General features: G+C 45.9%; 2 protein-coding genes across 2 annotated transcripts; one reads left to right on the forward strand and one right to left on the reverse strand.

Annotated features, from left to right (window-relative positions):
• The first annotated feature begins 1,023 nt into the window (after nucleotides 1-1,023).
• On the forward strand, nucleotides 1,024-20,930 carry LONP1 (lon peptidase 1, mitochondrial). Its single transcript, XM_082297902.1, has 18 exons — nucleotides 1,024-1,423; nucleotides 3,417-3,505; nucleotides 3,910-4,029; nucleotides 5,181-5,409; nucleotides 5,929-5,990; nucleotides 6,565-6,694; nucleotides 7,094-7,177; nucleotides 8,917-9,137; nucleotides 10,650-10,788; nucleotides 11,573-11,751; nucleotides 13,444-13,531; nucleotides 14,937-15,059; nucleotides 15,753-15,869; nucleotides 16,152-16,292; nucleotides 16,378-16,543; nucleotides 17,541-17,749; nucleotides 19,031-19,195; nucleotides 20,554-20,930. Exons 1-18 carry the CDS (start codon nucleotides 1,028-1,030, stop codon nucleotides 20,716-20,718), a joined length of 2,823 nt encoding a protein of 940 aa, XP_082154028.1. The 5' UTR covers nucleotides 1,024-1,027; the 3' UTR covers nucleotides 20,719-20,930.
• Nucleotides 20,931-22,033: 1,103 nt separating this feature from the next.
• On the reverse strand, nucleotides 22,034-23,751 carry RPL36 (ribosomal protein L36). Its single transcript, XM_082298104.1, has 3 exons — nucleotides 23,559-23,751; nucleotides 22,725-22,859; nucleotides 22,034-22,164 (listed from the first exon to the last, which is right to left on the reverse strand). The coding sequence occupies exons 1-3, from the start codon at nucleotides 23,649-23,651 to the stop codon at nucleotides 22,075-22,077; spliced, it is 318 nt and encodes a 105-aa protein (XP_082154230.1). The 5' UTR covers nucleotides 23,652-23,751; the 3' UTR covers nucleotides 22,034-22,074.
• Nucleotides 23,752-24,051: the final 300 nt, after the last annotated feature.

The raw sequence follows: 24,051 nt of genomic DNA on the forward strand, positions 1-24,051 counted from the left end.
CTTTGTTTAAATAGAATTTCTTGTCTTTCGACTTGTGCCCGTTGCCTATTGTCTTTTCACCAAATACCACTGAGACAAGTCTCAAGGCTCCCTTGAATCTTTAGATTTAATTTAATCTTTCAACAGGATGGAAAGATGGGCTGACAGGAACATCATGAAGTTCAACGAGAAGAAATGCAATGTCCTGAACCTGGGGAGGAATAACCTCATGCACCAGGACACAGCGGGGGCCAACCTGCTGAAGAGCAGCTCTGTGGAGAAGGACCTGAGGGCTCTGCCGGACCCTGAGTTGACCCCGAGCCACTGCAGTGCCGTTGCCTGTCCTGGCCTGATGAGGTTCAGGGACGGGATCCTCCCCTCAGCACTGGTGAGGCCGTGGCCGGGGTGCTGTGTCCAGCTGTGAGCTCCCCACTACGAGAGCCACGGACACACCATGGAGAGTGCAGCGAAGAACTGCAGAGATGATGGAGGGACTGAGGCATCTGCCCTGAGAAAAGGCTGGCGGAGCCGGCACTGCTGCCTGCTGAAGGGAAGGCTCGAGGGTGTCGTAAATGTAGAGCAATACCTACCTAGGGGAGGTGTGAAGACAGAGCCAGGCTCTTCTCAGTAGTGTCCGGTGACAGGACAAGAGGCAATAGGCACAAAAAGAAACACAGGAGGCTCCCTCGGAACATCAGGAAACACTTTTTTACTGAGAGGCTGTCGGAGCAGTGGCACTGGGTGATCAGAGAGATTATGGAGTCTCCATCCTCAGAGACATTCGGGAGCTGTCTGGGCAGCCGACTGCAGGGAACCAAGGAGGAAAAGGAAGGCTGGGCAGTGGCCAAAGCCACACTCACGCCGGCCGCGTTCCTCCCTCTGGCACCCGCCCGACTGGGGCCGGGGCCGGGGCCGGGGCCGGGGCCGGGGCCGGGGCCGGGGCTCGAACCCGCAGGCACAGGCAGGCTCGGACGTGCGCGCCGCCACGCGACGCCGTGCGGGCGGGGCCGGCGTTGTCGGGAGGGCGGAAGTGCCGCGCGCCGGCAGCATGGCGGCCGCGCGCTGGTGGCGGCTGTGCGGGCGCTGGCGGCCTGCGGTCCCCGGTCCCGCCCTGGGGCCCGCGCGGCGCCGCCTCTGGGCCCCCGCCGCCGCTGTCCCGGCCCCGCTGGGCTCCGCGCCGCCGCCCCGCGCCGCCTTCAGCGCCGGCCCGCGGTGGCACCAGCGCAGCCCCGGCGGTTTGCCGGGGGGCGACGCACTGGAAGGCGGCGGCGAGGACGGCGGTGGCGGTGGCGGCGGCGGCGGCGGCGGCGGGGCGGACGGCAGCGGGACCGGGCCGGTCATAACGGCGTTGACGCCGCTGCTCGTCCCGGAGCATTTCCCCAACGTCCCGCTGATCGCCGTGACGCGCAACCCCGTCTTCCCGCGCTTCATCAAGATCATCGAGGTGAGCTGACCCCTATCCCTCGGTCCCGGGGCCGGGGCTCGGCTCCGCCGGCCCGGCCTGGGCGGGAGCTTCCGCCGCCGCGAGGTGCCGGGGCCGCGGGCGGGAGGGCTCTGCGCTGGCTCGCAGCCGATCGCCCCCGGCCGTACGGCGGTCACCGGCTGAGCCCGCCGCTGGCGGTGCCGCATCTCCGGGCCGCTCTCTGTGCCTTTGCAGTTCCTTGGACTGCAGAGCAAGGCAGCCTCGTGCGTGACCTCCGGGGGCAGCCGCTGCTGGCCTTTAGCTCGAGCTTTGTAACCGGGTCCTATCGGGATAGCGGTTTCTTTTGGGCTAGTTGAAGTTTCACGGTTATTGCGTCAGAAGCTCTGCTCATAGAGAAGGTCGGCGAATCAATCACACACATTCTCTCGAAGCTCTCTGTCTTTGTGTTCCCTGATGAAGGTTAAACAAACGTGTCCTTGTTCCGGCGCCGTGGGTTGGTGTCAGAGCACCAAGACCCGTGTTGATGAAGGCAGCAAGCTGTGAGCTGCTAGGAAAAAGAAGGAATGCGGTGTAGAACAGTACAGCTGCGCTGGGAGAGGGTGCTGAGGGACGGGGTGGCAATCACCATTTCAGTGTGATCTTTTCCCTCTGTACCCCACAAGGATTTTAAGAGCTATAAATTGTATCACTGATGTGTGATGTGAGCTCACAGGCCAGAAATACTTTTTCTTCCTGAAATGAAACCCATTCTGGAACAAATACTTGCATTTTTGTGCCTCTCTGGTATATTGCCAGTCTGATTTTGAAGTAAATGTAGTACAAAATAAATCAATATTTTCTTGTTCCTGTAGTATTATTTAATGTTATTTCTACGATAGTATTTTTCTGTATGTCCAAATCTACTATGTGCAGCTTCTAGTGTCTTTATAGATGTGTCAGGGGAAGAAGATTATATATTATTAAGAGCATGGAGTCATGTGAGGCATGTATAAAAGTCGTCAGTTTCAATGCACAGGTCAACAATGTCTCACAGAATTGTTAAATGTTCTCTCTTATCCTGTGAATTCATTGTGCTGCAATTTGCCTGACAAAGTCAAGTCTCTACAGTGCCTGCAGAATTATTAATTTTCTTCCTGTTAATGTCTGTGACATTGGTAAGCATATTTTTGCTAAACATTGTGCAAAATTAGAATAGGTGTGCCGAGATTAGAATAGGCCAACAGGTGGTATTGCTCGTGCTGTTCTGTCAGAACCATGCTGGTTGTTAGCAAAGCATTGAGCAATGCAGCTTATGTCCATCACTTTGAAGAGCACGCCGTGGTTGGCAGGGTGACTTCATGCAACAGCAGAATTCACAAGGAGTTATTTTCTTGGTCACTGAGGGTTCAGCCTGCTGTGATAACCATTCCAGTGCTGCTGGGAGATCTGCCAGGGGAAGGTCTAGGTGTGTGGCATCTAGAGAGCAGAGGGGAGTAAGAAAGTAAATCAGGAAGAAATACGGGGTGAAACTCAAAGCAGGAGCTCAGGCTCATGGGTAGGAGAGGAATTGAGCAGAGGAGGCTTTGGAGAAGAGGATTTTAACTAGAGTTTGTGGGCAGAATTCAGGCAACTGATAGGGAAGGGTGAACTAGCTCCCCATCAGGAGCAGAGAGCTAGGATATACAGGTAGGGAAGGGGAAGAGAACATTGTTAGCAACAGAAGCTTACAAGGTACTGTTCAAGCAACTCAGGTTTCTTGCTTGTAAAGCTTGCACAGATTAGGTCTAGTTCCTCCCCTAGCCTTGGAGCTTGTTTTGTCTTGACTGGGAAGTGACTTGTTTTAAATACTTAAATTTCATGTTTCTCTACCTTTTTTTCCATTTCTATATTACTGTCCTCTAATGGGGACAAGACTAAAACAATACAAGCTCCAACTTCATAATTTAGTTCTAGGGTGTCATCATGCCTGGCCTTACACCCTGGGAGTGCAAAGATTACAGAAAATCCACCTCTGATCACATACCTGTTGTCCTAGGTGAAAAATAAGAAGCTGGTTGAGCTGCTGAGGAGGAAAGTTCGTCTTGCCCAGCCTTATGCTGGTGTTTTTCTTAAAAAGGATGACAAGTAAGTTGTTTCTCTTGATCTTTTTAAAAAATACAAAAATGAGCTGCCCAGGTTGCATTTACACTAACAGCTATCATCCTAAATGCCCTGCCTTGGATAGCATTGCAGAAATTGTGGCTGGTCTTGGACCATCCTCATGCTATGACAGTTTTTGTTGCCACCACCAGCACTGCTGGGAGCTGGCATCTTGCTTTAGAAAAGGGTGGTGTTGTTTGGGAAGGAGATGAGCTGTCCAGGTACTTGGGTGATTTGGGAAGGGGCTGCATGGTGGTAGCAATGAGGATTAAGTGTCTTTGCTCCTAAATCCAGTTTAAAGTTCTGCAACCAGTGATTGTTTTTTCTTTTTTAATCTGAACTGCTATCTCACGTTTTTGAATATCTACTCCAATTTTTTTGCTCAATAGCAATGAATCTGATGTGGTGGAGGATCTGAATGAAATATACCAAATGGGAACTTTTGTCCAGATTCATGAAATGCAGGACCTTGGAGACAAGTTGCGTATGATAGTGATGGGACACCGAAGGTTGGTCACTTGTACTTTACTGCATCTCACCAGACTTCAGTATAAACAGAGACATCCCTTATCAGGGATACACATACGTGCATTTTTCTACCCAACTTGTGTATGGCAAGTTTTTGTTTGTTACCACACCATATCCTGAGAATGTCAGGATATTCCATGTACTGTCACAGCTGGGAGAGGTTAGCTGCAAAACAAGAGACAGTGCATGTCATTGTCATATCAACTGTGATGTGATGCAAGCAAACATTCATTAAGCTGAAGTTTAGCAGTTATTCTGACAAGTACAGCAAGGTTTAGTAATGGTGGAAAAAAAAATCTCTGGAACTAATAATTCAAGCCAGTATTTTTGCATTAAAAAAAGGTGTGGGGGGGGGTCCAGAACTTTAATTATGTTTTGCCTACATAATTTTTCCCCAGAATAGAATTGAAGAAAATATGATTATTGCTGAAAATCTAACTTTAGCCATTTATGCCAGATATTTTTAACGAGACAGTTAATAAATTGTATTTTTAAAAGCATCCGATAAGTTATTTCCATTAGAAGGAAAAATACAAGGACAGAAACATGGCAGAAGAGATAGATCCAGGGTAAGTTTGGCTTTGAAGCATGGCTTTTTTTCCTTCCCCTCACTTTTCTTCACTTGCATTTGTTCTGGACAGCAAAGAATGAGCAGTACTGTCAAAGCTGAATTTATGTGAATTCACAAGTCACATCCTTTTCAAATGAAGTCTTAGACCTCCTGCTACATTATCAAAGCACATCCACGTTTGATTGCATTTTGGAAATAAGCTACTGGTTTGGGGTTACTTGGAATAGAAAAATTTCCCTTTAACTTGGAAGGGTTTGGTATTCCTAGGGTATGACTTGGGAATTGGTCTTTATATTTGATTGAGACATGGAGCACTGGTCAGTCATCTCCATAGGAACCACAGTGGATATCAGATTTGAGGAGCATTTATAGGGAAACACCTAGAAAAGGAAACTCCTGTATAAAAGCCAAAATAATGAAGCTTAGTGTCTTGCAAACATAGGTCCTCTCTAAATTTTAACTTGTTCAAAATACAACTTAGACTCTCTCTTTTTCATGCTGAAGAGCTGAAATCACATGTAACGAGGGGATTGATTGTTGCTGGTTTCTTTTGGCTTTCAGGATTCGTATAAACAAGCAACTAGAGGTTGAGCCTGAGGAGCCTGAGAACAAACAAAAAATTAGAAGGAAACAGAAGCGATCTAAGAAGGAGGCTGAAGAGGAGCCTGGAGCAAAGGACCAAGCTGTGGAGTTGGTACTAGATCCTGTAGCTGCTTCTTCACAGGAAGTTCTCATGGTAGAAGTAGAGAATGTGGTTCATGAAGACTTTCAGATCACAGAAGAGGTTAAAGTAAGTGAATTAGTTTACAAGCCTGGACTTGTCCTATAGAATTGCACCTACACCTCTTGCTTAAAAGGAAGAGTTTTAAAATCAGGCTCTAATTTCAGGCTGCAGAAACTAGTTCTGTCTTCTCACAGTCACTGCACAAGGGGATTATAGGAAGGTAAAGAATTTTCATTACAAAAGCTCAGTTCCTTAGAACTGGTGACTTCAGAAAGTTGCTGAATGAGGAGCCTGGGCTGTGCTTAAATCTGTGTGATGACCTCTATCAAACTGAGTGTTTGCTTGAAGGTGGCTTGAGTGTTCAACCTGATTGTATCTTCTGGCCAAGAGGCGGTGAAGTTCTGCATGTGCAGAAAGCCACCTTGTAGGCCCTGTTGCCTTTCCTGTGAGCAGGAACTGCCCCAGCACCAAGAACAGGCTACCACTGCAGCAAGTGGCCGGGGTCTGGAGAATGTCATATTTGTACTGAGATCTTTCCTATCCTTTTCTGTTCTTTTGGTGGTTAACTTTTTGTTGTGTTTATAGGCACTGACTGCAGAAATTGTTAAAACAATCCGGGACATCATTGCCTTGAACCCCTTGTACAGGTATGTCTTTCCCATGCTGCCCTGCTGTGGGAACAGCATGTTCTCAGGCTGGAGCACGCTGGCATTTTCTATACCACTTGCCTTTCTGCTGCAATGAAGTAGAGATACTTGCTGAATTGGCACCTAGAATTTTGGTTTAGGATGTAAGCTCTATCATCCATTGTTGGAAACAAAGTTTTGAAAACCTGATGTGCAATTTAGAAGCAAGATAGAACTATTAAGTCCTAAGGCAGGTGATCTGGGTCTAAGTGAAACTCACTGCAGTAAGTATCATGATCTGATCCATGTCTTATGAGCAGGATAAAAGTTTTGGAATAATGGCACAAAAAAATCCTACATAACTGTTTGAAGAGCATTTCAGATACTTAGTTTTATATATCGGTGACCATTCCTCTGACCAAGTGATTTATCTGTTTGTTACTGAGTATTGATATAATCACATTTCAAAAACAGTTACTTTGCTATGAAACAGCTGTGCTTCATTTTATTGCACTGTCATAACAGTAAATAAGAATATTCCAGTTTGAATGTAAGTTTACAGAGCATTTTGGGGTCTTTTACCTTTTATTTTCAGAGAGTCCGTACTTCAGATGATGCAGGCTGGACAGCGTGTGGTAGATAACCCTATCTATCTGAGTGACATGGGTGCAGCCCTAACAGGGGCAGAGTCACATGAACTTCAGGACATCTTGGAAGAAACCAGTGTAAGATGAAGTTTTTAACTCAAGCGATGCAAACAGAATCAATACATCTCTTGTATGTCACAGTTTCTTTACCAGCCTCAGTACAGAAGAGACTTCAGTGCTACTTTTGTTGATGTGTTAGTATCAGTGACTAGATTCCTTGTGAAGGATATAGTAGATCTGATTTATTGTGGGTAAATCAGAGTGCTCTGCATCTTTGGTGGCAAATAATTTTCTTTGCATGCTGTGGAGTTGCTACATGTTTGTCTTTCCACATCTGCAGGTGCTGTAAAGCTCTCCCACACAACCTGTTGGAGTTTTTTATTCTGCCTTTCTCACTGGGAGGGAGAAAGTATATATAATGTGTTACTTTACAAGGGTATGGTGTCTCAAAACTCATTTTGTGTCTATCTTTTCCAGATTCCCAAACGGCTTTACAAAGCTCTTTCCCTTCTGAAAAAGGAATATGAGCTGAGCAAACTTCAGCAGCGTCTTGGAAGAGAGGTAAGTTCCTGGAGTAACAAATGCCTTTTGTATATTTATATCGTGTCCACCACTGTGATGCTTAGTATGGGTACATGCTCTAAAGGGTACATTACTTATATTTAAGGTTTTCTGTTCTTCTGTTAGAAATGTGGTTTTTCCTGCACATGGTAGAAGTAACAAGACATGAAGCTACAGCATCTGCTATTAAATTGTGTCCAAGTTGTAATTTCATGCAAGCAGATAAATCTAGAGATCTGCAATTTACCAAGCATCTGTGTAACAATATACAGTATACTGTATATAGCATGTACCAGTGTAAATAGCACAATGTTATTTCAAAAGACCCTCTGCTAACTCCTGTGAACTGCAGTAGTTCCTGTCTGTTGTAAGATTTAATCAGAATACAGTAACTGCTAAATGGTAATGAAATATGAAAAAATATGAAAATGAAATATGAAAAATATGAAGTACAAACATTTGAGTATACTCAGTCATATTTTGTTTGTTAACTCCCAGTAACTGGGGCTTTTAGAATTAATGTTAAGTGCAAAATGCTTTTGGACCGGGGTTGGAATTGTTGGAGACTTCTTAAGCAAATTGAACAGATGCAGTCTGTGGGATGAGATATGCATCCAAGGATGCTGAGAGGGCTTATCAATGTCATTATTTTGTTTTTTCACTCATCTTTAAAACACTGTGGTCACAGGAGAGGTTCCTGGGAAACCAGAAAAAGGTAAATGCCATGCCCATCTCCAAGGAGGAGAATCAGGGATGACTGTAGGCATGTCAGCCTGCCCCCAGTCCCTGGGAAGATTATGGGGAAAATTCTCCAATAAGTCCTGTACAGGCAAAAGAAGAAGGACATGATCTGGAACACCCAGAAGGGATTTCCCAAAAGCGAATTGCCTAATTGTCTTCTCTTATGAGAAGGCCCAGAGCAAGAGAAGGAAACATGGTTTGATGGTGGGCTTTGGCAGTGCTGGGTTAATGGTTTGACTCAATGATCTCAGAGGTCTTTTGCTACCTAAATGATTCTATGATTCAATGACTGTTGTATACCTTGATGTTTGCATGGGCTTTGTTGAGGTCAACCATAATAGTATTCTGACCAAATTGGGATGTTACACTCTGGAAGTATGTAGTACAAGGTTGGTGAAAGAATTGGCTAGACTAATGGGCAGAAAAGGTTGTGATCAATGTGGTAAAGTCTAACTTGAGCCAGCTACTAGTGGTATCCCCTTGGGGAGTCAGTAAGAACCTCCTTAAGTTCTGCCAAGAGAAATTCACAGTCCAGACCAGGCCTGGAATAACCAGGATAGAAAATAGCCATACAAAAAAGGACTTTGAAGCCCTGATGTGGAGGAAGCTGACCCTGAGTTAGCAGACTGTCCTTGTGGCAAGGAAGGCCAACTGCATGCTGGGCTTCAGTTGCCCTGTGTAGGCAGCAGGTAGAGAGTAGTGGTTAGCCCTCTCTGTTTGGTACTAAAGAGGTCACATCTGTCTTACTCTGCTTTTGGTCTCCCCAGCACAAACAGAGCATTGAAGCAGTGAATCATGGCCAGTGAAGGCCGCCAAGATATGGAGGGTGCTGGAGAATGTTGTTAAGTCACTTCTTGTGTTAGAATACACTGCAGATGAGTTCCAAGTAGTATTTTCAGTTGCTGGGAACATCATAACTGAGAAGTATTTGGAAGCATTTGATGTTAGATGGGCTGTACCAGGAACCCATTAGTTACTGTATTTGTTGCTTTGTCTAGGTTGAGGAGAAGATCAAGCAAACACATCGCAAGTATCTTCTTCAAGAACAATTGAAGATCATTAAGAAAGAACTAGGTCTGGAAAAAGAGGACAAGGATGCTATAGAAGAGAAATTCCGTGAGCGACTAAAGGAGCTGGTAGTGCCAAAACATGTCATGGATGTGATTGATGAAGAGTTGAACAAGTTGGGCTTGTTGGATAATCACTCCTCAGAATTCAAGTGAGTGCATGGCCATGTCATGCTGTCAGGGTTCGTTTGCAGAATGAGACATCAGTGCAGTTCTGTGAAGCACTTACCTTAGTCTTCTCCCCTCCCCTCCCCTCTAATTTTTTCTGCTTGTAGCTTATCATCACAGTATAGGATTTTCTCCAAACTGCCTGTGTTTACTTATGTAGTCTACCTCTTGGGATCATTTTAGGTCTTCTGTCTTCTCTTGCAGTCTGATACTAGAGGTACAAAATGTGCAGTTAGTTCCTCATGAAGTGTGCAGTGATTCTTTTTCTGCCCTCACTTTTGGCTCTTCTTCCTTGTACTTCAGTGTTTTCAGTAGATGTGAGAGAAGAGAAGCTAGTTGCTAATACATGACATTGGCTAAGTTACCTGAAGTGGTCCCTGAATTATTGGGGCAGGGTTGGAATTGCTAAGGAGTGAATAGTTGATAATATATGTTCTGTGACGTGAATTGTCAGAAACTGAGGTTGAGTTGAACATTTCTTGTCTGTTGAGTCAGAGTGTGCTATACAATACAGCAGTTGGTGTACTCATCAGCTCTCTTAATGTTCTGGGTTTCTGCTTTTAAAAACATCTTTTACAGAATAAAAGACTGTTTGAGGGCAAACATGCCTTTGGATGAGCAGCGTCATGGTAATCATAGAAAAGATATACTGGGCTTCACAGCCAGCATTAGTGCCTTTCCCTTTCCTTCAGAGCTGTAACAGTGGTTGCAAGTTTGCAAAGGATGTATTTGGGAGAAAACAGCCAAAGCTCTGGTGGCATGGCAATTGCCATCAGGTGAATCCTGGGCCCAGACAGCCCAGCTGTGTTTCCCTGTGTCCATGACTGTGCACAACTTACTAGTTACTGCATTGTGCAGACCTCCCTGTACACTTGAATTCCTGATCTAAGTGCACAGTTTTAGAACAGTGAGTAGTGCTTTGACACAGCTGTGATCTCTTCAGTGTGTTTATACTGATTATCTCTACTGTAAACTGCCATATTGACGTCATTATCCCAGTCCTAAATCTCTCTCTGTGGTGTTGTGCATCCAGCTGTTTTTCCTTGCTTCTGAGCCAGGAATCTCTGCCATGTCTTAGTTTACTGTGGAGACAGAAAACTTTTTCTAGTTTTAAGTTTTGTGAACCCATCTGAACAGTTGATGTGGGGCAGAGTGTACAAGCAGTCCTATTCCTTTTCAGACAGGAGCCAGCCCCACCCAAAACAATTTTACAGGGAAGTTGTGTGCAGAAATTTAAGTCTTTTCATGGTATATTGAAGGTTCTTTGTTTCAGAAAAGCAAAAGCTGTGAAAAAAAGCTTTGGGGTTTTTTGTGGGAGGAGGGACAAGGGATTGAAGACTGTGAAAAAGGTTAGCAGTGACTGCCCAGATAGTGATGTTCTTTTCATAGCCTCACTTTACATCCCACTTGTTCTGGATGAGGTTGTTTTGGAAGTTGGTTGAGGAAGACATGAGCTGATGATGGTCAAATCACTCTCATTCATGTGTTTCTGTCAGTGTTACACGGAACTACTTGGACTGGCTGACATCCATCCCGTGGGGTAAGTGTAGCGAGGAGAACCTGGAGCTGGCCAGAGCCCAGGCGGTTCTGGAGGAGGATCACTATGGAATGGATGATGTCAAGAAGCGAATTCTGGTAAGGCTGGAGTAGGCAGTGTGTCCCATTTCACACTCTGCTTAACATGAGGCATTTTGGATGTGTTTCACATTGCAATCTCCATTGAATTGGTGTTAATTCATGCATCAAACAGAAAGCTGCATGAAAGACCCAAATGTTCTGGTGACTGGTTAATGTGCTTAATTACTTGTGGCAACGAAGGTCACATTCTCATTTCAAACTGCAATATTCTGGTTTGCACTTAATGCTGGGCAAGTAAGTGTCCAAGGGAAGCAGTCTCTGGATTTTTTTTCCCCACTTGCACCTTCATTTCTTCACTGTAAGTGTATAACCAGTTGAGGCTTCAGTTCTGAACTGTGATCTTTTGATTGCTCAACTGTTCAGTGTTATTGAGGGTTGTCTGGCACAGAAGTGTGAAATGAAGCAAGCTTAACTTAGCCCATGGGGAGTGGTACAGTAGGAGATGCTCACATGTAGCTTGAGAGACTCAGGTGAGAACAAGGGAAGCTGGGAGAAGAACTAGAACTCTGTCTTCTCAGTCCAAGGCAGTGGAGAGAGAGACTGCTTCTTCTGGTGAGGTGATACAGAGCACAGAACCTGGGGACAACCAAGTATGTAAATAACCAGAGGGAAAACAGGTGCATCCTGACTTAGCTTCTCCCCTTGCCCTCCCCAGATCCTTTGAGGACCAGTTTTGTGTATGATGCTTGTTTTGTAATCACTGCTTGACCTGATACCAAATGTGTTTTGGTGTTGCTGACATTCCCTTCTGTTCACTGCTGGTACTTTATCTGTTTTACAGGAATTTATTGCAGTCAGCCAGCTGCGAGGATCCACCCAGGGGAAGATTCTGTGTTTTTATGGTCCCCCTGGAGTTGGCAAAACCAGTATTGCCCGCTCGATTGCCAGAGCCCTAAACAGAGAGTACTTCCGTTTCAGTGTTGGAGGGATGACTGATGTAGCAGAAATAAAAGGACACAGGTCAGTGTAACTTAAGCAGTTTGTCTATCCAGCAGTTTTTACTAATGTAAATAGGAACCTAACTGGAGTTGGACAATGTGTGTAATTTTCATCTCTATTCTGCCAACCCTTGCTGACAGGAGTTGAGATACAGAAAGAGGTGAAAAAGATAGCAAAGGGTGGAGTTTGGAACATAATTATATTTGTGATTTAAGTGCAGTTGCTCCCTAATTCTTGTGTATTCTCAGCTTTGAAAAGCTGAGTGAGCTACCCAAAGCCATTGGATTGGTGCCAAATGCTAATACATGCCTGTCTATAAATGTCAGAACTAGAGAATGGTGACAGTTTGAACAGGGTCATTCACATATATGTTCAGGTGTGATTGAGACTTGGTTTCCGAATAACCAAGATGGAGGTGCTGCATGAGGAAAACTTGGAAACAAGAACATTTATGGGGAGAACAAGAAGTGAATAATAAATCAGTAGATGTGACCCTTCCATAGGTTTATTTTTTTCCACACACACCAAGTCTTAGAATGGCTGGGATTGAAAGTGGCTTCTGGAGATCATCTAGACCATTCCCCTGCTAAAGCAGGTTCAGCTACAGCTGGTTGCACAGGATGGTGTCCAGACAAGTTTCAAATGTCTCTAGAGAAACAGATCCCACAGCCTCTCTGGGCAGCCTGTTCCAGGGCTCTGCCTCCCTCAAAGTACAGAAGTTTTCCCTCATATTCAGGTGGAATTTCCTGTGTTTCAGTTTGTGCCCATTGCCCTGTGCCCTGTTACTGGGCACCACTGGCAAGAGTCTGGCCCTGTCCTCTTGACACCCACCCTTCAGATATTTGTACACATTGATAAGATCCCTTTTCAGTCATCCCTTCTCCAGACTAAACAGGCTGAGCTCCCTCAACCTTTCCCATGAGAGATGCTCTGGTCCCCTCATCATCTTCATAGCCCTCCACTGGACTCTCCCCAGCAGTTTCTTGTCTTTCTTGAACTGGGAAGTCCAGAACTGAACACGACACTCCAGATGTGGCCTCACCAAAGCAGAGGAGAGGGTCAGCATCTGAACATAAAACCAGCAGTGTTTTCAAACCAGTAAGAGTAGCCGTTCTGCGGAGTAAATTGAACCTGCAAGGCTCTGCCCTAAACAGAAGCAGAGAGAACTATTTTCTGTGTTTTTCAGATGTTCTCTGTTCTGTCCCTCTTGGCATTCACTCTGTTGTTACCCTCTTCCTCTGCTTCTGCTTGTTTCTAAACCAGGAACAATCTCTAGCAGGAAGATTATGTTTTGCTATTAACAGTTTGTTCCTTCAGTATTTTTTGATTTACACTGGTCTTTTTGTTCCTATCAAGTGAGGAAGGGACACATTACCTTTTCTAACATTTCTTACCCAAAATCCATGAAAATTCAAACATCTCTATTCTCAGCCTTACCTCTTTGCTTTCCTCTAATTGAGAAGTGGTTAAAACTAAAGATAAAAACTGCCATCCAGGAGTATTTTGCCAAAATTCATGTCAGTTCTTTACTAGAAACAAACTAGGTGGGTCTTGGTGCTTAATATGGTGATGGAGAATGCTTTTGATAGATACTGAAGAAGTAAAGACTTGTTTCCCAGCAGGATACACTTATTCTGTCAGCTGCATGGTGTATGTTCTGATATGTGTTGTGCTTTGCAATGGTTCCCTAAATACAATCTCTGGTAAAAACAGGAGGACATATGTTGGAGCAATGCCAGGAAAAATCATCCAGTGTCTGAAGAAGACCAAGACAGAGAATCCACTTATACTGATTGATGAGGTGAAGTATTTGGTCTTTCTTCTAGGTTTTGCTCTTAAAGACTTATACCAATTCTTGATCACTGTAGAAAAGGGGAAGCAGTACTGCTCCTAAAAATCCCAGGTTCTTTCTGTTTAAATGAGGCTGGGCTCTCAAGTTCTCTGGGTGACACTGATACCTGAAACGCTTTGTTTTCTCTCCTTATAACAGACTCCAACTTTAAAATTTTAGTTGTGTCCTTCTGATTAAATTACAGCTGTTTGGATCCTAATGGACCTGACTGGATATTCAGAGGTTTCCGTAGTTCTTGTGTTTCCTGCATAGGTGTGAGCACATCACTGTGCACAAATCCACTATTGCCTGTGTGATTATTAGCAAGAGTCACTCTCAGTAGGTCTAAAGCAGGACGATAAGGAATAAGATGCTTACTGTCAATTTGTGGTCTTATTTGAGAATAAATGAGTCAGGGATACCAGCCTAACGCTTTGTGGAAAAGCAAATAAGGACAGGATATAATAGCAGGTATTCAGAATAGACTGAAGGTCTTTCTGGCCTTCTTGTGTGCCGTACCTGGGAAGGACCAACAGCAGATGTCTTAGGAATGGTATGGGGCACCGATAAACTGTCATCCATTGCAGTGTGATGTAACCAATGAGTATCTTGATTTGAAAGGTAATGGAACCTGGAGGCTATGACACTTGAGTGGTGTTGGCCAGAAGCCCTGCCTTGGCTGTAGAAGCAAATTTCATTAAGGCCATCCAGTTAACACTACTCCTAAGGGAGAAGAAGCCGTGGCCCTGTTTGTATCCTTAGAAGGAGAGTTTGCAGTGCTGGAAGAGTCAATGACCTTGGCCATGGTCCTGGGCAGCTGGCTCTAGTGGCCCTGCGTGAGCAATGGGGTTGGTCAAGATGACTTCAAGAAATCCCCACGAGCCTCAATTAACTTATGACTGTGACAACAGCACAGGTCACTAATTGGGCTCTGCTTGAATGGTTGTATGTAGGCACTTTGCACCTTGGGGAGAGTAAGGAGAGTGTCTGAGCTTATATATTTGGGAAGTGGTGTAAGCTAGCACTCCCAGTCCTCCCACTGGTGGAGTAAGTGTTCTGGTCTGAGCCTATAGCTTATCTCAGCTTAATGAGTAGTAGCCCACTAGTAGTAGTGCTTTTTATTGTATGCACATTGCCTGAGACTTCACAGTGATTTTCTGCAACACTCAAAAGCCCTGTGTCTTCTCAGGTGTGTCGTGTGCTCACACAGGAAGGTCGTGGGGACTTGGATGAGTGCACAGAAAAGTGGTAAACTGATACTGGATGTTAATGAACATCTCATGAAGATTTTCAGATGGAGCCTTGAAAAAAACCTTGCTTGAGAATTTATCGTGGTAGGAAGCTTCTTAGAGCATTACTTTTTTTTCTCCCACAGGTGGATAAAATAGGAAGAGGCTATCAAGGGGATCCATCCTCGGCCCTTCTAGAACTATTGGATCCAGAACAAAACTCTAACTTCTTGGATCATTATCTTGATGTTCCTGTGGATTTATCAAAGGTATTTCTCTTTTCTACAGAGGTTTTAGAACCAGAATGTATGAATGTGTATCAATGCAGAGATTTCCTGTCCATGAAAAGATGCTGACATTTTATTCGGTTGGAAAGTCAGATGGAAAATAAATGGTATACAGCTGTCTCTGTAGGAATTGGCTTTAACTGAAGTGTCTGCACATGAAAGAACATGATCACTGGCATATGTCCTGTAGCCCTAACTCCGTGTAGAGCCAGGGACAAACACGTGGTGTCCACTAGAAAAGGCAAGAGTTTTCCTTTACGTAGTGATTGGCAGAGCTGCTGTCAAGGGAGGTGGCCTAATGCTGCTATGAAGCTTTTGAAATTTGTCGTCTTTAGACACCATTGCACTTTCTGTGCAGCTGACATAAATTGCAGAATTGACGTATTAGTAATAGGTATAGATAATAGGGTCATTCTGTGCTAATTTCCTAGAAGGTAGAAAGAACTTCTGAGTGAGATGTAGATCTCCCATTTCCTGGTCCCTATCAAACCATTCCGATTTCCTGGTTTGTGCATTGTGCGTTTCTAAACATTTATTTTGGGGGTAGGGAACATGCTATTACATAGTTCTAAAATCCAAAACTTCTAATAAAAACTAATTCCACTTAAGAACTAGTACTTGGAGTAAAGCAGCAGGTTAATGAAAGTGCTTAATAGGATCTTGTAATGCTTCCAGGTACTTTTTATTTGTACTGCCAACGTAACAGAAACCATTCCAGAGCCACTGCGGGATAGAATGGAAGTGATAAATGTGTCAGGATATGTAGCAGAAGAGAAACTTGCAATTGCAGAGGTAAGAGAAATCACTGTTGTGCTTTATGTGAATTACATCTGATAAATTTTTTTTGGCAGATTCAGGCTTACATATTTACATCCAACTATGTCCAAAAAAATTAGGCACATGGTATTTTGGACAGAGTTCCTTTGATTTGAACACACAGTTAACGTAACTCCAGTGTTCCATAGGCTGTGGACACCAGAAAGCAACACTGAGCTAACAACATTGAGTGAATTGGAACCACCAGGCTTTTGTCACAAATACTAAGAGAAGGATGTGGGGCATTATTTCTTTCAGAGATACTTGGTCCCTCAAGCACGAGTTCTGTGTGGCTTGGATGAAAACAAAGCCCAAATCACGTCGGATGTCCTGACTGTTCTCATCAAACAGTACTGCAGAGAGAGTGGGGTGAGGAATCTGCAGAAACAAGTAGAAAAGGTGAGGGAAAGTTATGTGTAACTGTGACCACTGTGCATCAGCATTCTCAGCTTTTTCTACAGAGATAAATTACTGTCTCACCCAGGTATTGAGGAAATCTGCCTATAAAATTGTGAGTGGAGAAGCAGAGACGGTCCAAGTAACACCTGAAAACCTGCAGGACTTTGTAGGAAAGCCCATCTTCACTGTGGATCGCATGTATGAAACCACTCCCCCAGGAGTGGTGATGGGTCTGGCCTGGACAGCTATGGGTGAGACAAAATTAATTTGGGGTTAATGTCTACATTTCTGTATCATTTTCAAAAATTGAATGTGACAGTCAAACAGAACTGAGTCCAGTGACATTCTTCTACAGGCACCAGTAAAAGGAACTTCCTTTGGCTTTTGGATCCTGAATACTACTTCCTTGAAGAAGGGAGCCTTTCTTATGCCCTTACCCAGGCTTATCTTAGCTCTGGGCCAGCGTGTTTTCTCCTTAAGCTGCATATCCCATTCAAATGACATACATTAGGAACAGCAGTGACTAAAAGCATAAGGCTTTTCAGAGAAGACAAAATCTGGTCTGTTTCTTTAACAGCAGCAGGAGGTGCCACCATGACACAGCACAGCTGAGGAATGCTGTGTCTTCTCAGTGATGTGCAACACTGACTTGACTTTTGATGTTGAGGGCAGGTACAGGTGTTCCAGCATTCTGTGGGGTGCGTGCAGTTGGCTGCTTACCGTTCATTGGATTACTCACCTAGTAACTTGGGGGCTTTTGTGCACTACAGGATGGAAATAACAGCACATAGCAAAGGAGATGACCGCTGCATATTCAGATTGGTAGAATTAAGGTGGTTAAGAGGGAAATTATCAGTATGGTGGAAAAGGTAAATAGGTACCTGGCACTGGAGAACTGAAGTGGCTAAAAGTGTTTTATGATACGAACTCCACTTACTCTCTGGAGGAAACAAAGAACCTGAAACCATTATAAGAACTTGATTATTTCCATTAAATAGGGATTGCATCTGTGTTCTTAGAAGATGAAGTCCAAAAAAGCAATGAATGGAGACTGTTGAGATTTCTAGCTGGCCTTCCTGAAGGTATTTTGGGAACAGGTTTCAGGTGCTCTCTACCCAAGGGCTAGTGTCTCATTAGAGAGCATCAGTTCCAAATGCCTGACATAGCTTCTGCATCACCAAAACTTTCTGGTTTAATTTTCCTTTAACTTTTTTTCAGATGTTGTTTTCCTTTTTTTTTTTTTTTTAGGAGGTTCCACTCTGTTTATTGAAACATCCCTGAGGCGACCCAAAGACAAGGAGAACAAGGATGGGTCGCTTGAAGTAACAGGGCAACTAGGAGATGTAATGAAAGAGAGTGCCAAAATTGCATACACATTTGCAAGAGCCTTTCTGATGCAGAAGGACCCCAACAATGACTTTCTTATGTCTTCTCATATTCACTTGCATGTGCCAGAGGTAAACTGATGCAGAGTTGACAGAGCATGCACAGCAGCCAGGCTGGTTTGCTCCCCTGGATGTAAAGCTGGAAGGCACTTCATTTGTCCATATTTTGTGCAGAATGCCCTCTTCTAGCAGTAAAACCCAGGAATGAAGGCATTTTCTTCAGGTTCCTGTGAACGTCTTCTTATGAGCCATGTTTCCATTCTACAGCAAGCATGTGGCAAGAATACAGGGGCTTGGATAATTTTCTAAGGAAACCTAAGTTTTTGTTGTAGCTGTTGGCCCTGTTGTGCAGGTAGGGAAACCATGACACAGAGATAAGTGATTTGGATAAACGCTTGGATTGAGTTACAAGGACTCCAAAGTTTAGGTCTCTGTGTTACCAGGCCTTCTTAAAGGCTTCAAGTCATTTACACATAACTGGAAATACTACTCCTGATCTCTGTGCCATGCTTCCTAGTCCACGTAATGGCAGTGATTGCATTTGTCCAATATTTGGGGCTGAAAATAAATGCACACACTGCTCAGAGTGGCTCACATGCTGTGTAACAAGCTTTGGGCAGGTGCTTTACTGAAGACAGATTTTGAACTGCGATTGTGCCCAAGCTTTCCTTCTGGCCTACTGAGTGCTCTGTGCGCAGTGTCCTTGTTGCAGCTTGCTCTGTGTCTGTCCAGCTACTGCACTGTTGTCTGTGATTCCATTGCCTGGAAGATGAGAAAACAGCAGACATGATCTCTGTCTCTACTCCCTCTCAAACACTGATTTCCTCTGCTCTTACTTCAAAGAGGTTTGATCTCAGATAAGTCCAGACTGTCACTAGTTCAGGCCTGGATTTTGTGGGGCTTTATATACTGATCTTTTCTGCCTTGAATGGTTTTCGGTATTGTCCTCCACTACTTTGTGGCTCTTGACACTTTCCCCCTTGTGATGTTGACTTCTGTTCCTCATTTCCATGGTTGGCTAGGTCTAACAAAGAGCTTCAAAATGTTTGTGCTTTTTTTTCCACTGATGTTGCTTATTCAAAGACCTGAGCCCAGTGAGTATGGTGGTGGCATCAGGCCAGAAACCACACTGTGGACTCATGGATTATTCCTCATGAACAAGGTGAGGAATGTCACAGTTGTTAATAAATCAGCCAATTCAAATACCAGGATTCATTCCATCACTCACACATGCAAAAACCTTTATGAGGCTTCATGAAATTGGGACAATGTTAAAACAAGGGCAATGGTACTGTCTGGCTGTGCTGCTTCTTGAATGAGCAGGGGGGTTGTGCTTTCTGTTTTTTTCAACAGGGAGCAACACCGAAGGATGGACCAAGCGCAGGATGTACCATTGTAACAGCTCTGCTGTCGCTGGCCATGAATTGCCCAGTGAGGCAGAATGTAGCCATGACTGGAGAGGTATCATTGACTGGAAAAATTCTTCCTGTTGGTGGGATCAAGGAGAAGACTATTGCAGTAAGAGCTCTTCTCTTGTCTCTTGTGCATCGTCCATGGGAGAGAGCCCTGGGTTGGGCTCAGTGGGGACAGGACAGCCAGAGGGGTGGCTCCTTGAACTGGGAGAGGCAGTGATTTCATTCCATACACAGGTTGGACACATGTTCTGCAGGGCAACACGGCAATCTTGACTGTGTCTCTGGCTGTGAGGAAAGGGATGGGACCTCAGGCTTTGTGCCAGGGCAGCTGTGTTGGCCTAGCTCAATTCCACCTAGACTGGCAGAATTGAAGGTGACTGACAGCTTTAACTGGCAGTCAGAGCTGTCTGCTTTGTCAGACTAGCATGGTTCAATCACCTGTGCTGTGCTGAATTGCCTGTTTAAGGAGGGCATCCAGTGGAGATTTGACAGCATCTCTAAGGTACATCCTTAAAATCAAGGCTCTGTTCCCTAGTTCCAGTGTGAATTCATCTGACATCTCATACAGTTGTCTGTTTTAGATGAAAGGAACCTTAGTGTCTTGTATTTTTGGTTTCAACCCTTTGCAGTTTTCAGAATTCCAAGAGTTGAATCTCCCTACTTTTCACCTGCACAATTCTGGCCTACATAAGCCTTGCACCACACAAATTTTTCTGTCAAGAATGTTACTAGGTCATCTTCTGTTGAGCTGGGGCTCCACATCGTGTTCTGTCCCCAGATATATTTGGGCTACAGCCTTCTGCAATGTGATTTCTTTTCTTTGTATGACTTAAAAATGAGTAGTTGTTTGTAGCAGTCAGTACAGGACTAACGCGTGCGATGGCGCTGACTGGCTGCACTTGCAGCAGTGTGAGTGGCCACAGGCCTCAACGCAGAATCACCCCTAAAGCAGATGGGTACAAACCTGTTGGGGGAGGAGCAGCTCTGCTTTCCATACTCCTTCCAGGGAAGGTGTCCTTATCAAAAGGTTCTGTAGAATTGTGCTAAGGGTATTGATGGGTAGGTTGGTCTGATAAGCTGTTTCAAGCTGTTTCTAACTCCTGCTTTCATCTTAGGCTTTATCCTCACCCAAGCTGGAACAGACCCTTAAAATTCTGTAAAATAATACGGATGTTTTAAACAATCCCCCAGTGTGCTGACATAGTCCAACTAAAATGCCTCCCCATCATCTGTCCCTGCAGCTGAGATGGCACTGGAGAGTATGTGTTTTGGGGCTTGAGGGGGGATCTAGAACATGCTTCACCCTGGTGATACCTGTTAGGAATGCCCTTGGTGCTCTCCAAAGAGAGTAAAGCTGGATCATGCTCCTAAATAACTGCTTACTTTCAGAAATGGGGGTGTTTCTGGTACATGGAAGGATTCCTAGGAGTCAAAAGACAGCCCAACTTTTTCTCCCCACAGGCAAAGAGAGCAGGTGTTACCTGCATCATTCTGCCATCAGAGAACAAAAAAGATTATTATGACCTTGCTGGGTTCATTACAGAAGGACTGGAAGTGCATTTTGTGGAGCACTACAAAGAGGTATTTGATATAGCATTTTCACAGCTGGATCTCACTGGAGGATGACAGCCCATGCCCTGATGGCTGGAAGGTGGTCTGTCCCTAAGCACTCAGCTCCCGCCTAGAGATGAATGACTGGGGGCAGTCCTGAAGTGGGACATGGAGCTATTGCTGCTGCGCAGCTGCCCAAATGAATTATGGCTCTGCTAGAATAAAATACTTCTCAGTCTTTAATACTGAATTATGATCTACAATAAAGGATTTCCAATTTTGCCAAAGGAATGGGCATGTTATCAGCCACCAGCAGTGGGGCTAGTCTGGTCTCTTCTCACTAAAGATGTTTCAGGTATTTCACTGTAAATTTCAGTATGTTTGTGGAAAAGGACTGAACAGTACACCCAGAGCCAGGCTGATGTACAGCTGTTATTCCTGATGTGGTGGAAGGCAAGTAGCTCTCAGAATCTGTCTCTGCTTAGAAGCCTAGGCTAGGCTGAAAGGACACTGAAATCCTAAGGTAGTTCAGCAGAGCTGGTACATTCAGCTGATCAAGATACGTGGCTCTCCAGGTTCAGTCACCAGGTCAATACCACCAGATAGAACTCCAGGCTTAAAGAGAGCAGACCAAGGCCAAACAGCAACATGCTCAGGATCAGCAGTCAGCACTGTGCTGCACCACAGATGGCCTGTGCCTCTGCAACAGCTGTATCATATTGAGGGAGTGAGAAAAGGAATTAAATGTCTTGACATTGACCGTTGTACATCAGTAATCACAGGCTTGGGGACCAGAGAACTTGAGTACTTCTCCTTCCAATGAACTCTTAAGAAAAAGGAATTTAAAGAGGGGAAGAGTAATAGCATGGAGTTTAGTTGAAAAGTGTTTTCTCAGCCAGGAAGAACAGCCCTTGTCATCTCACAGCAAGGGAGCCCTTAGGAGAGAATAAAGAATCCAGCTACTGAAGTCCAAGCGGTTCTGCTGACTCCAGGTGTCTTTCATGACTTGCTAACACACTGCAGAAAACAGGCCTGAATAGAGGGTACAAAGGGAAACACGAGCAGGCTAAGCTGCATAAGGAATGGGCTGATGTGCTCGGGGGAAGGAGTGTGAAGTAGTTAGTGTTTTCAAAAGCCATTTTTGCCCACTTCCCTCCTACCACCATCTAGGTCTGAAGACAGAGTAGGAAACAGAAGGTATTATTCCAGCGATTTCCAAGTCCTGAGACTCCACATAAGTCACAGAGGATTGCCCTTTGGAGTAAGTCCCAGCAGCACCAGTATCAGCATCTCCAGCTGTAGGTACAATAAACCACTGACCCAGGACCTTGTCAGCATCCCCCAGCAGCGCCCACTGAAGTACGTGTACCAAGAATACTCACTACCCTGGTTCTGAGAGAAAGGACTTTATTGTGTTGCAGCCTGTGCAACTCAATCCTTCTTTGCAGCAGCTTTCCTCATGGCTGCCAGGACGTTACTGAGTTCCTCCCGCTTCCTCTTGGCCCGAATGTGAGTGCCAACCTGCAGGGAGAGAGCAGAGCACTCAAGTCTTCATCCAGCACAGCCTGGGGTTTTTGCAGTTGTCACTGCCAACACACCTCAAAACCAGGCAGAATGGTAAAGTCCTGGAAAGACGGACTCGACCTCCAGCTAGGAGGTTGCCATCGTGTCTCAGTAGTACCTCAACACAGTTATTTGGGACACCAAAGGGGCTGCTTTCAGCTCATAACCGTTACAACTCAAGGAACCCCATTTGAAGTCTCCTGGTTAATGGCACCCAACCTCTATCAGTGCAGCTCTCATCTTCCCCACACCAGACACACAAACCATGCAGTAATAGCATGACAAGCCTGAATCCCTGAGCTCAGGCCCTTTCTGGCAGAGTACCTTTGTATCCACCTCCTGCTCTCCCACCCAACCCAAGGAACATTCTCTCCACTCCATCATATTACACCAGTAACTTCCAAAACAACAGAAAAAAAATAAAGATAATTAATTAAAAAGCCAAATATTCCTAAGGGAAGGCAGAAAACAGAAAGCTGACAATAGTTTCTGCCATCCTTGTTAGTTGATTGACCCACCCGCTTCTTGATGAACTTCAGAGCACGTTTGTCCTTGGACACTTTCAGCAACTCCATTGCACGTCGCTCATAGGGTGCAAAGCCACAGACTTCCCTGATCATGTCTCGCACAAACTTGGTGTGTTTGGTCAGGCGCTGTGGGAAGGGGAGGAAATACGCAGGTTACAAGGCACGCTGGCTGATGCAAAGGGGACTGCAAAGGGCTGTGGCACACTCCCGGCTAGGCCGCAAAACCAGCCCACGCTGTTGGCATGTCCCGAAGACACCCGATCCCTGGCAGATGCTACGGAGCACTTGAGTTTGGCCAGGTGTGCCAGTCTGTCTTCAGCCTCGGGTCCGGATGTGTTACACACTGGCGTGGCCCAGCAGTTCTGGAAAAAGCAGGACCCACGATTTGCACTGCAACGCACATCGGACACCACAGCTACACGGAGCATTTAATGAGTGGATAAAAGGCCCGGATGCATTTATGTCTCGTAACAACACACGCACCTATCGGACCTAGATAGCTCCGAGGAGGGAAACTCCGGGCAGTTTTGTAGGGATTGTCTTTTGTTACCAAGAGAAGAAGAACAGGAGAGACTCTAGAAGGCACACATCTTTCACAGCCGCCCGTCCCGCAGTCACGGGCAGCTCGCGGATTCGGAGCCCTCCCGTCTCCCCACAGCGAAAGCGCCGAGCCGCAGCCCCACGGGACGGGGCCGGAGGCGCTGGGCGGCTCCGCGCCGGACACACCAACATAACCGCGCTACACACCTGGGGTAGCGGGGCGGTTCAGCCCCCGCGACAGAGCCGGGCCCGGGGCACCGCGCGCCGGCAGAATCTCGTACTCACCCCGCGGCGCCGACACTGCCGGGGCTTGGACACGTTCTTGGTCACTTTGTAGCCCTTGTTAAGGCCCACGGCCATGGGGTACCGGATGGCCATGGCTGCGGCACCGGGAGCCGATGGACGCGGATGGACACGGACCCGCCCGGCCTCACCTGCGCCGCACCGATGGCGCCGCACCGGAAGGAACGAGCGCGCGCGGGACGCCGGGACGGGGCCGCTTCCGGCGGCGAGCGAGGCCGCGGGCACCCCCTGGCGGCGGGAGCGGTGCGCTATGAGGGGCGGGGGCTCAGCCTGCCGGGGGTCAGCCTGCCAGGGGTCGGTCAGCCTGCCGGGGCTCAGCCTGCCGGGGGTCGGTCAGCCTGCCGGGGGTCACTGTGGGTGTGAGGGGACAGCGCGGACGGGGAGGGGTCACCCCGCAGCGGAGGGTCCGGCAGGACTGCTGGTACCCCTCAGCTGCGGCCGGGGGGCTCGGGGTGCGTGCGTGGGGACAGACCCC

The sequence above is a fragment of the Coloeus monedula genome (genome assembly GCF_965178545.1).
Source record: "Coloeus monedula genome assembly, chromosome: 27".
Classification (NCBI taxonomy): Eukaryota; Metazoa; Chordata; class Aves; order Passeriformes; family Corvidae; genus Coloeus; species Coloeus monedula.